The sequence below is a fragment of the Trifolium pratense genome, linkage group LG3, assembly GCF_020283565.1.
Source record: "Trifolium pratense cultivar HEN17-A07 linkage group LG3, ARS_RC_1.1, whole genome shotgun sequence".
Classification (NCBI taxonomy): Eukaryota; Viridiplantae; Streptophyta; class Magnoliopsida; order Fabales; family Fabaceae; genus Trifolium; species Trifolium pratense.
In genome coordinates, this window is record NC_060061.1 from 4,210,525 (window position 1) to 4,223,998 (window position 13,474).

Below are 13,474 nucleotides of genomic sequence, written 5' to 3' on the forward strand. Positions count from 1 at the left end.
TGTGCGCATGTTCGTGCTTAGTGTGTATACGTGCGTGCGCACATGCATGCTAAAATAAATAAATTATATAATTAATATAAATAAATAAGGTTTAAAAAAAGAGTAAACAACTAAAACAACCTAAATTATTTTAAATGAACTAAAATCAATTCTAAATTAATACATGGGCTTCTTATTCTAACTCCAATAACACCACACTAATTTCAATCAAAAGAACCAAAATGAACAAGCACTAAAAATAAAATATATTAGCATGGATCAAATGCATGATCAAATGCAAATGCAAAGCTAGTTTTCTACTTTCAAAGCTAGCATGAACATTGCACTAAAGCTATATCAATAAGAAAGCGCAAGTAAGACGTAGAAGGCTGACAAAGACAAGTACCTGAGACAGCGAAGCTTTCCACACACAGTTGGGTAGTTCGTGCCTCCGCCTGAAACACAGAGACAGTGATTTGGACGGTGATATCTAGCCTCTCTGTTTATTTTCTTAAGCGGAAATTAATAGTTCAAATGTAAAAATAGATTTTACTTTAAAATTTTTAATTTCAAAATATCAATCTTTAATTTGAACGGTCTAGTTTTGATTGAACAACTATTGATGTCCTAAATATATGGATTAGTCACTGCTGGAAATCATGATCTTCTACCACCACCATCTATAGTATATATAATTTGATCCTTTTTTTAAAAAAAATAAATTGTGATACTATATATAATTTCATCAAATTAAGCTAAATTAGTTATAACTTTTGCAGACGATAAATGATGTGATTACTTTGACCAAGAAGTGTTGGTTAAATAAATTTTAAAACATGTCCCTATTTTACAAATCAATAGATCTTACCTGAAATTAATAGATCTGTTGCTGTGTGTGTGGTTCTTGGTTTGATTTGGTGGAGGCACAAGAAGAGTTGTAGTAAACAAAAGAAACAAAAAATGAAGATATGGTAGTAGTATTTTGTCTTCAATATGCAAGTTGTGCTTGAGAGGTTCTCATTGTTTCACATAAGCTAAATAGTCGAGCTTTGAAGTTTAAATTGTGTTTTTCATTTTAATTTTTTTTATTATTACACGTTCAATTTTACTTTTAGATACTTTATTTGCATTCAATTGCTCAAACCAAAGATAGGAATAATAAATTGCATCATTATTAAGTATTTAGATACTTTTTGATGAAGGAGAGAAAGTAGCAAGTTTGAAACCATAAAGAAGGATATAAATTGATATTGCATGAAAGTGGTAGGAAAATTGATGAAGGAGAGAAAGTAGGGGGTTTGGAAGCATACTATAAATGGAAAGGAGGAGGAGGAGGATATAAATGGCTGGATCCCACCATTAAGCAGAAAAGTTGACGTGAACGCGATGAATTATGATTTTATTTAGTAGTAGCCTCTCTATTTATTCTCTTAATTAATCCTACACTTTCCAAACCTACTTTGCCATAAAAACTGTAAGGTATTTTTAGCTCATTACTTTCTTTTCACTGCATAGGGTCATGGTTTCCGCACAAATCTTTTTCAAATGGTGGCAGACTTGAAACCAAGAGTATTAAGATTTCCTGGTATGTATAAAAATTTCAGTATTTTTTCTTGGTTAAATATATATTACATACCATATCTTAACAAAAATGGCAAAGAAAAGATGCTCTATGACCCCATTCATTATTATTTACAATTGTAGTTTTGTGACTATAGCTAGCTAGCTAGCGGTCATCATTATATAGTTTTTCTTAGAATCTATAATGTAGCTAATTAATTAATGCAATTTTTATTTTTTCTGTTTTATTATTATAATAGGTGGATGTTATGTGGAAGGAAATTTTTCAAGAAATGCATTAAGATGGAAAGAGACAATTGGGTCATGGGAGAACAGACATGGTCACTATGGTGACGTTTGGGGCTATTGGACCGACGATGGACCAACTTAAATTTCCACTACTAAAAACAAATCATCCACTTTTTTATATAATTTATTATAACCTAACTCCTATTTTCTTTCATTTTAAAAATGAATAGGATAATGAAAAATTAATAAAATTGTTTCATGTATGCGTGAATGCTCGCACGCACGCACGAATGCACGCATGCACATAAGTCAATCATCCATTTGCGCCGTTTGTGTATCCAAACCCGCAGCCCTCAAAACACCATTTTGACAGCTTCAGCCCTCAACTTCAGAAGCATGTTCAGACATCAATATTGATCCAAAAATAGTGAAACTTGTACCCAAAATGACGAAAATTTCATTAGCTTTCCATAGCAACAAACGAAATTTAAATCGGAGCTACGAGGAGAGAGTACTAACCGTTTTAGTGAAGCCCTGTCTAGGAACACGAGTTTTACCAATTTTCTTCTAAATTGCTCCAAATCCCTTAACCATGGCTCCTTGATCCTTGAAGCTCATATGCAAGAAGAAACTCAATCTTAGGCTTGATTCAAAGGCACGAATTTGAGAAGGAATGGAGAGATTGGTTTGATGTTTACCTTCCTTGAAAGCCCAAGACTCAAGGATTACAAATCTACAATTGCATGTGAACTTTGAGTTGATCTTGGTTTGGATTTGCTAGATGATGATGATACTGATGTGAGAGATGAGAGCATAAGGATGAGATGGGGAGGTCAGAGAGAAAGAGAGATTGAGAAAAGAGAGATGAAAGTGTGAGGATGGTGAGACAATAGAGTAAGAAGAAAGAGAAAGAAACTTGGACTCTCCAATTGGTGCTTGTAGAGGTCCAATAAAATTGATGCAGACTAAATGATTGTAACCATATGATATTACACATGACATAAGACATTAGGGTTTTGAAGAGAGAATTAGGGTTTGGGTTGGAAAATTTATCATCTTTTATGTATATATAGATAGATAGATAGATATATAGATATAGATAGATATGTAAGAAAGAGTATACTAGGTTTCTATTATTGGCATGCATGCAATTGAATTGGGTCTCTATTGATCATAATAATGAATGTATCAGTCTTTGTACTAAGGGTGCAGTGCAACAGGTATATGGAAAATGATAAGTTGCTCATCTACTCTTAATATTAATTATTCCATCAGCTTAATTGAAAGAAAGACAAAAACAAAGACAAACTAATATAGTCCATGATAATCCTTAATTTTATGATAAATTACGTCCGTAAGATAAATTACGTCTAAGAATTAATATAATATAGGAGGACAAGTGTAAGTATATCTAATTAATACTAGAGTGATTAAACATCTTAATGAAATAATTCTAGCTTAATTTTTAAGACCCATTAATTAACAAGGTGAACACTCTTTTGTATATTAGAGTTAGTTCGATACTAGCTAGTTGGTATTGATAAAATTTAATATCATATTATATTTTTATATTAGGCTTATGTCAAAATAAATTTAAATTTCAAATGGATTTTGTTTACAGGATATTGGTATTTAACCAAATTCCAAGATACTAAAATATTTACAATTAATAGATACTAAAATACTGGGGTGCAAGCAGATTCTGGGGGTGCGGAAAACAAAAGACATACTCAGTGTGGCATGGATCTAAGGTGCATGATAAAACGCTCAGATCTGAACCTTCAGATCTTATCCAATGGTTATGATTTTTAAAAAGGGGGAACAGATCTGAACCTTTCATTTACACATGCCAGATCCAACGGATGCTGTTTTAAAACGAAGATAGAAGATGAACTTCATCTTCTACCTCCAGCTCCGGCGAGGAAGGAAATAGTAACAAAAAACTTAAATCAGCACAAATAGTAACAAACAAACAAAAACCAAAGAACTACAACAGCATAACAAACAAATAATAGGAAGAAAACTAAGAAGAAGAGAGAAAAAAATGCAATAAATAATACATACTGTTTGGAGAGAAGGACAAGAAGGTATGTATGCGTGGAAATAGAGGTTGTTGTGTGTGTGTGTGTGGTTCTTTCTATGTTTTGGTGGTTTTGGTCCTTTCTGATTTGGTGAGGAGAAGAGTTTTTTGAAATGGGTTTGATTTGGTGGAGGCACAAGAAGAAAGAAAGAAATGAGTTGGTTTGTTAGTGACTGTGTGAGGGTTTCGGGGTCACTTTCTACTCTACTCTTGATGGTTGCAGAAACATATGTTATATTGGAGCATTGGTTTGTATTTGTACATCCCCAAACCTTTGTATTAAATGTGTGAGTTTCATGATTTAGATCGAAATTAATGCAAATTTTCTGGTGGGTGGGGAGGTATGTAAAAAAAGTGTGAGTTTCATGATTTAGATCGAAATTAATGCAAATTTTCTGGTGGGTGGGGAGGTATGTAAAAAAATGTGTGAGTTTCATGATTTAGCACAAAGTTAGAACAATGTAAAAATTCATCAGAATTTCATCATCATGGCAATCATCTACAGATGGATTAGGAAAATCAAAATCAACGGCAACCCATTGAGTATCCTCACCCTAAAATTAATTACACACAACACAATGAATGAGTCAACTGAAAAAACAACACAAGTCAAAATTTACTAAATTTAAGGAACTTTTACCTTAATGCCGAGAATAGAAGGAGTAGATGTAACTGAGGCAGCACTATGGAGTGAAACAAGTGCTTTGTGAATGGCGATTTTGGAGAGTGATTGTTCACCAAATCCATTAGCATGACCAAATCCAGAAACAATGTTTGAGTTTATCAACAACAACCATGATAAGGTTGGTGTTACTATAATAATCAAGCGCTTTTGTTTATGAAAGTTCATTTGGTTGAACTGAAGAGAGGTTGGGAGTATGGTGTTAAGAGTTATCACCTCTTCTATAAAAGTGGCATGACATCAATAAGGGTATGTATGGAACTTAAAATTTTTGTGTAAGAGTTATCTTGGGATTATTTGAGGCAAATGATCTTCTCTCTGACAATGGCATCATATTGGAGATTCTCTTCCTCTAATTGGGCATAGGAGAGAATGATCATACATTCATTTCATACAATAAAACTTGGAAACTAGAATGTGACCCATCAACTACTATTATTACTAATACTACCTACCTTCTGCATAGCCATAAAGGAAAACTAATTAAACGTGCCAACAAAAATTAATATTACTTTAAAATAAATTATTATTATAATGAAATATTATAACAAAGGGAACCATGGTGGGAACTCATGATTTTTTTTCTGTATATTGCACATGTAGTGTAGTACTAATAGATGCAGACTAAATGATTGTAACCATATGATATTACACATGACATAAGACATTAGGGTTTTGAAGAGAGAATTAGGGTTTGGGTTGGAAAATTTATCATCTTTTATGTATATATAGATAGATAGATATATAGATATAGATAGATATGTAAGAAAGAGTATACTAGGTTTCTATTATTGGCATGCATGCAATTGAATTGGGTCTCTATTGATCATAATAATGAATGTATCAGTCTTTGTACTAGGGGTGCAGTGCAACAGGTATATGGAAAATGATAAGTTGCTCATCTACTCTTAATATTAATTATTCCATCAGCTTAATTGAAAGAAAGACAAAAACAAAGACAAACTAATATAGACAAACTAATATAGTCCATGATAATCCTTAATTTTATGATAAATTACGTCCGTAAGATAAATTACGTCTAAGAATTAATATAATATAGGAGGACAAATGTAGTATATCTAATTAATACTAGAGTGATTAAACATCTTAATGAAATAATTCTCGCTTAATTTTTAAGACCCATTAATTAATAAGATGAACACTCTTTTGTATATTAGAGTTAGTTCGATACTAGCTAGTTGGTATTGATAAAATTTAATATTATATTATATTTTTATATTAGACTTATGTCAAAATAAATTTAAATTTCAAATGGATTTTGTTTACAGGATATTGGTATTTAACCAAATTCCAAGATACTAAAATATTTACAATTAATAGATACTAAAATACTGGGGTGCAAGCAGATTCTGGGGGTGCGGAAAACAAAAGACATACTCAGTGTGGCATGGATCTAAGGTGCATGATAAAACGCTCAGATCTGAACCTTCAGATCTTATCAAATGGTTATGATTTTTAAAAAGGGGGAATAGATCTGAACCTTTCATTTACACATGCCAGATCCAACGGATGCTATTTTAAAACGAAGATAGAAGATGAACTTCATCTAGTTGAAAATAGGATATACATAAACATACATGCAAATATTAATAAAAAAAATCATAAAAAATTATTATTTGTTGATTTTTTTTTTGACATTAAATATTATTTGTTGATATACATAAACATACATGCAAATATTAATAAAAAAAAAAAGAATAGGATAATGAAAAATTAATAAAATTGTTTCATGTATGCGTGAATGCTCGCACGCACGCACGCATGCACATAAGTCAATTCTCAACCGTCTGCCCTTTGACGCTCTCCTCTCGCAACTGTTCTTTGTGCCTCTTAGTGATCTCTTGTAATTCACGGGCTTTCTCTTGTAATTCACGCTCTCCTACTCTTTTCTTTGCTATTTTTGAACCTTGTGTAAGCTTTTGTTGATGATTTTTCTTCGTTTTTTTTGTGGGTTCAAGCTTAGGGAGGTGTTTGGAGTGATTTGGGTGAAGAAAATTGAAGGTTGGAGGTGGTTTTAATGGATTTCGAATTTTTGGAAATGTAATGAAAAGATGAGTTTTTTTTGGTTGTTCTCTTCTCTGTTCTTGCCTGCCCTCTCAAGCTCCGAATGAGCTCTATTTATCTCAAAAATTAGGGTTTTTTTTGTGAATCAGAAGACAAAATTGAGAGTTAGAGAGCTTGTGACATGAGGAGTGTTGATGCAGCTTTGTGTCATTGTGAACCAAAAATGCAGTATTTTATAGACAGAACTTTGTGTCATTGTGAACCAAAAATGCAGTATTTGTTATACAAAGTTCTTTAATCCACTTTCCATTTAAAGCAAACTGACACCACCAATTAATTAGGCCATTAGTAATCTCTCACCAAAATGAATGGGAATGGGACGTCCTAGATTAGATTGCCATACAAAGTGTTATTTGTTTTTTTGGAAGGAAAGTTTTATTAAGCTTATTTATCTTTTTTTCTTATAAAAAAAATTAAATTATTAAAAAATACCTCAGTCCCAATTTATTAATAAAAAAAGTCTTTTTTGTCAACAAATTAGTATAATAAAAAAAAATTAACTTTTTTTTTCATTTTCAAGATTTATCTTTATGAAATTAAATGAAAATTAAATGCATTTAAGTTTTACATTAAAAATATCAATTTTTTATATTTTTAAAAAATAGACTATACAAATTTCAAAAAACTAGACTAATTTTTTTGATGAAAAAAACTAGACTAATTTTATGATATCTAAAAATTATATTTAATTTGCCTCTTGTTATAATGCTCACTATTAAACACGAGGAAAACAGATACTTGTAAAATTGTGACTGAGGGAAACAGATACTTGCAAATGATATAAATCCCCTTAAGTGTTTACAAGAACACTATTAATAAAACAGATACTTGCAAAATTTCAATAATAATTTTTAAAAACTCACTCACATAGTCACATATTACACAATTTGAAAAGTCAGAGTTTGAATTTGGATAGTAAACATTTTTTTATATTATGAGAAAATCTGTTGAAGTAAACTAAAAGTTAACAAAAGAAACAAATAGTGAGATCGAGATTGCTTGAAGAGTGCAATTGCCACCTGGTGCAAAAATTCATCCAATTTTCCATTACAAATATTAACGAATGTAAATGGGATATTAGTACAACCAGGGGTGTTCGCGGTGCGGTTTGGTTCGGTTTTGAGCATAAAAGTCATCCTAACCGCGAGATAAAAATACATGCGGTTTGGTTTGGTTCGGTTGGTTTTTAAAAAGTCATCCAAACCAAACCAAACCAAATCAATGCGGTTAGGGTTGGTTCGGTTTGTGCGATTTATCACGATATAAAAAATATTACAATATTTTCAACTTGTTACAAGATAAACATAGAAAACTTTAATTTATTTTATTGTTTACATGATACAATATGCATATACATAAATGCATATACATAATAACTTATTTTTAATACCAACAATATAGTTCTAGATCGCGTGAAATGATATGTTTTGACTGCTCGCCTATTGTTTTATGGACTCAATTTGGGTTGATTGCTAATAGTTGATAGAGCTAAGTTAAGTATTGCGGTTTGGTTTGGTTTGGTTCGGTTTTCTAAAATAAAAACCGCAAACCAAACCAAACTGTGCGGTTTGGAAGAAAAATGATCCGTGCGGTTAAAACTAAATGCGGTTTCGGTTTGGATTGGTTCGGTTTGCGATTTTACTTTTGGATTGGTTCGGATACGATCACCCCTAAGTACAACCAATTGCTAGTAATACAAAAACAGTATACAATGAGAAAAGAGGGTTCTTGTTGGGGCTCGGGCTAGGGTGAGAGAGCCTATCATATCTCTCACCCATGAGCAACCATTAAGAACCTTTAGATTAAAGGGCCTATAGAATTTATTGTAAGCTTTCCATATCAGATATTTTGGTATGTTTGCTATAGTTGATAAGATTGAGAAAGTTGCTTGAAGAGTGCAATTGCCACCTACTGCAAAAATTCATCCAATTTTCCATTACAAATATTAACCAATGTAAATGGGATATTAGTACAACCAATTGTTAGTAATACAAAAACTGAATACACAAGTTCATAATTTCATATTTTGTGTGTGTCTGGCTAATGTTTGGGTTCAATATCTTGTTACAGAGAAGGGTGATCAGCAATAACACAAGCTAACACAAAGAATGGAAAGGATCATAAAATTGTGTTCTCAACAAACTAGTGTACATAATGAATAATAAAGCTTGACAAAAATCATATCATATAATTGACAAAAATGTTGCTGCTTTCATCATTGAGATGCTAGAGTAGTACTACTACTACTACTAGTAGTAGTTGTCTCCAGGCGGCTTGGTTTCAACAGGGCACCCACCCTTAGCAACTGTGTTGCCAATTCTATTTGGTGGCCAATAGCGGAATACTGATCTACCTATGATATTCTTGACAGGCAAGGGACCCCTAAGAAAATTGGATTTAACAAGTAAGGAAATAACTCAGTTAAGAAGTAAGAATAGTGTACATGATGCATATAATCTTTTGAGGTTGAATAGTTGAATATGATCACTTGTTTGGTGCAGAAAATGAGAAGTGAAACAAAACAAAATGAAAGTGTGTAAATGTGTCTGTTTTTTTTCTATTGAGGTTGTAGTTGAATATGTTCTGTCATGATTTCTTTATATTACAGATGATAGAAACAAAGGAGCTATGTAAGATTATTTGGCTTTTTCCCCTTTTCTGTCATTGGATCTCCTTTGCTTTATTGTTCTCTTTTGTATTCACACGCTCCTTTTGTTACCTGTCTTTCCTTTTTGCTTCCTTGATAGGGGACCCTACAATCCACACCCTGATTTTCAAAGAACAATTTCCCTACACTATAGTGTTGTACACTGTGTAGGTATTTGTGACTTTTATTAATTTAATTATAAGTTTAGTTGCTTCTGCTTTTGATAGTGGAGTTGGTGTGTACAGAAAATACAGACCAGACCACTAAGGATTGGTCATTTCCCAACCAAGTACAAGAACCCATAGTCTTAGCTGCTTGAGCAAGCTCATGCGCAACAACATTACAATTTACAAATACGGCTAATATACTTAATAGAACAGTTAACTAACTTAGACAATAGCTCATTACAATCAACAATAAAAGGAGCTATGCTAGCAATAGATTTTATCCCTTTGCAGCAATCCACAACATTCACAACATCTATTTCAAAAATAGCATTGTTAAGCCGCAAATCAGTCACCACATTAATTCCCCAACGCAAGGCCAACGCTTCAGCAAGCACTGGATCAGCTCTCATGTCAGTCCTCTTAGTAGCAGTGAAAATCACTTCAGCATTCTCATTCCTAATAACCATGCCCCAACACACTTGACCATTATTACAAATTCCAACACCCACATTTGTTTTGAGAAAGAGAGGAGGAGGGGTCTCCCAAACCAAGCTTACCACCGGAAAAAAACGCCTCTCCAAAGCTGGGTTAGCACCATTAAACTCAAAAACAAAATCACCAGCAGACCGGGCCACAAACATTGGATCAAAAACAACATTATTGAAAAGACATTGGCTACTAAAAAACCAAATTTTCTAAAGAGTTGTAAAGAAGAGTTGAGAAGCCAAAGATTCCTTACATGACAATCAATGCAACAACCAAGATAAAATATTAGAGTGAGACGGGGGATGTGCACCAAGAGAAGATGCAAACCAAACCTGTAAAACAAGCGGACACTGCATGAAAAGGTGATCGTCGGACTCTTGATCCATGAAACAAAGAGGGCAAATAGGATCCAACACCACCCTTCTCCTTTGAAGATTGCCACAAGTTGGAATTATGTGTTTTGCCAGTCTCCAAGTGAAGTTCTTTATTTTATTTGGGAGAGGCAAAGACCAAATCTTACTCCACATTTTGTTGTGATTAGAACTAGAGGATTCCGGCTGGTTGACGCGTTTATCAGTACCAAGAAGGTGATAGGTAGAGCGAACAGAATACAAACCATCCTTTTCTCCATGCCATAACAACTTGTCATCAGGGAGTCTCCAAGAGAGGGGCATGCTGCAAATTAAACGAGCCTAATTCGGGTTTAAAATCTGAAAAATCAAACTCCACTTCCAAGCATTGCTAGATTTTTACATTAGATCGCAGAGTGGTTCAAAGGTTTAACTGAGATGGCTATGAATTGATTGTTAACTCCAGCTGTATATCCTGTATAAAAATGTATATTGAGAATTTTCAACTTATATTAATTAGGAAAATTAACCAAGTTGAATGTAAAATCATTTGTGTACATTTATTTATGTAAAAGTGAGTTGAAAAATAAATGTAATGTTAAAATCAATTGTAGAAGCCAAAAGCTACAAATTCTACACCTACAAAATCATTTTTTACTCCTTAATTTAAAAGTAGAACCAAACATACACTCATACTATAACTGGTGGTCTTCTACTTAGTATCCCATGCAACTGCTTCGATTTCTGATTGTGCACTTCTGTATAGCTCAAGCCTCTTTGCAAGCGAGGTTCTGCGCTGCATGATTGCTGGACTGGATCCTCATTCATTTTTGAATTTTAGTTAAGTTGAGAACCACATTGTCTAGAGCTGCAACTTTCGGGACTCTCCTTTGTTTTTTTCTTTACTATTGGAATTATTAAGAACCTAGGAATAAAAGATTGCAAAGACCATCTAATTTCCTATGTTGATGTTAGTTAAATTCCAGTTGCTTACCAATTCGACGAAGATATAAGCATCATTATATCTGTCAAAAAGTGAAACAGTTGGATTTCCACCCTTCTCTGCGTCTTGGGAAAGTTTGCGAAAAAATTCAACTGTCAAATAACCATATTCCATGTCTACCAATAACAGTGTTGCTTTCTTGCTTTCTTCTTTCATCCTCTCCAATGATTCAATCAATAGCTGCATTTCCGAGTTCTAATTTCAAGGTGGGGTACTGCTTTAATTCCTACAATCAACATAAATTGCAACTTCAATCTTACGCTAAATTAGTAAAAATAACATGTTGGGGTAAACAGGTACACAAAAAATAAAACAATCAGTATGTTACTTGCCATTGTCTCACTCAGAGACTTATGAATCAGATCCTTCAAAATACCATGAGCCTGAAACATTATAAAAGTAGTAATGTAATAAGTTAATAACCGAACACAGTAATGAATTTCATCTCTATTTTCCAAATTTGACATCAACTTTTTCCTTAAATAAGACGACGATCTTGTTGGTTATTAGAGGGTAATCAGCTAGTTTATTCATTCACTAAGGATGCCTTTTATAGGCAATGGTACAAAGACTTGCAACACAAGTAAACCAGTCAAGCTTAACTGACTGCAGGGCAAGGCAAGGCAGCTTGCAGTGCGCGCACTTCCTGAAGGCAAGCAGGCCAGGCTTGGCTTGGTTACAATAATAGCAATATACTAACAAAGGCCTAACAGATCTGAATATGTACCACGTTAACAACTGCTTCAGCAGGCCCCCTAACAGATACTAAGCAAGATTCAATAAGACGGCGGTATCCTTGCTCAGGAGCGATAAGATGAGGTTGATATCCGTCGGCTTCAGTTATAAGTTTCCGCACATTGTCTATTGATTGATGTTTGTCAAATTGCAGTCTTTTTAGAGCTGCAGGACATTTCCAAGGTTAATATGGACATGTCTGCTATGAATGAATTCCACATTATATAGACTAAATAACATACATTCCATCAAGACGGTCTTTAAAAATCTGATCAAAAGTTCTACATATTTCCATTATCACGTATAGCTTCCCCTACAAATGTGGAAAGAACATAAATTCTTCTTCACTCATGCATTCACTCACTTGAAATCAGATTTTCAAATAAAACAAATAAGTCTTATGATATGTAGTTTTAATCTTATGTGGTTCAAATAAAACAAATAAGTCTTAAAATTATGTATCATTAATTTTGTACATATTTGTTAAGGATTTTCCTCATAAGCGATTTATGTTTGGGTTGTAAAGTTACTTTGCTTTGTTCTGCGCAGTTTATTCTTGTACCCTCACCATGGTATTGGAACTTTGGAGAATGATGCAAAATTGTAAATACCTACAATGGTAAAATTGCATATGATCTCTGTTGTACCTTATGTTTCCAGCATGTTTAAGACATTAATCATCTAATTTTAAATTAAAAACAATTGTATTGTCAACTCTGGTCAATGCAAAATTCTTACCCTTGAGCATAATCAGAACTTATAAAACACTATTGAGCCATGATGAGAAATTAATCACACTTTAAACCATATAAAAGTAATAATTGAATAATCTCAAGATATCAACAATTTTGTCCACCCGGCCCACCATACAAAAAAGCTTGTCGATACCTAGGTCCTGAATACTCAGAATACAACAAATCATAGCAATTTGGATTACTATCACTATATGGTTTCATATCTTCAGGTAGTACATCGATTTGATAAGAGTTTGAATCAATAGTCATGAGATTTCCGAAAAGAGCTGCGTTTGCATATCCTTCTTTAGGCAATCTTCCACTACCCATTGGGGGATTCACCAAATTAGGTGAAGCATGAACTTGACCCATAAATCTAACCAAAGATGCTCCTTCACTTAAGTGAGTAAACAATTCTTTTGGCCAATATCCAACTTGTACAACTCCATCAACAATTAACCACCAATTACCCGTGAAATTATCCTACAAATATTTAAGAAAATCAAATAATCAAATAAGTTACTTAGAAATTATGTCAACCAAGAATAATTAAACAAAAACACACATTAACTTAAACAAAAAACACACATTAACTTATGTTGAGTGCTTAACTGCTTATTAATATATTTGACTCTTTGATTGATTAAAAGAAACTAATTTAATTATCACTTTTTAAAGTTTCTTAATACTAGAAATATTAAGATCTAGTAATTACTT

General features: G+C 33.0%; 1 protein-coding gene and 1 long non-coding RNA gene across 2 annotated transcripts; both read right to left on the reverse strand.

The window, feature by feature from the left end:
- Window positions 1-2,082: 2,082 nt before the first annotated feature.
- LOC123915458 lies at window positions 2,083-2,824 on the reverse strand. Its single transcript, XR_006811868.1, has 3 exons — window positions 2,487-2,824; window positions 2,308-2,394; window positions 2,083-2,221 (listed from the first exon to the last, which is right to left on the reverse strand). It is a non-coding gene; the product is annotated as an uncharacterized LOC123915458 (long non-coding RNA).
- Window positions 2,825-4,295: 1,471 nt separating this feature from the next.
- On the reverse strand, window positions 4,296-4,897 carry LOC123915459 (probable inactive purple acid phosphatase 24). Its single transcript, XM_045966580.1, has 2 exons — window positions 4,509-4,897; window positions 4,296-4,422 (listed from the first exon to the last, which is right to left on the reverse strand). Exons 1-2 carry the CDS (start codon window positions 4,716-4,718, stop codon window positions 4,309-4,311), a joined length of 324 nt encoding a protein of 107 aa, XP_045822536.1. The 5' UTR covers window positions 4,719-4,897; the 3' UTR covers window positions 4,296-4,308.
- Window positions 4,898-13,474: the final 8,577 nt, after the last annotated feature.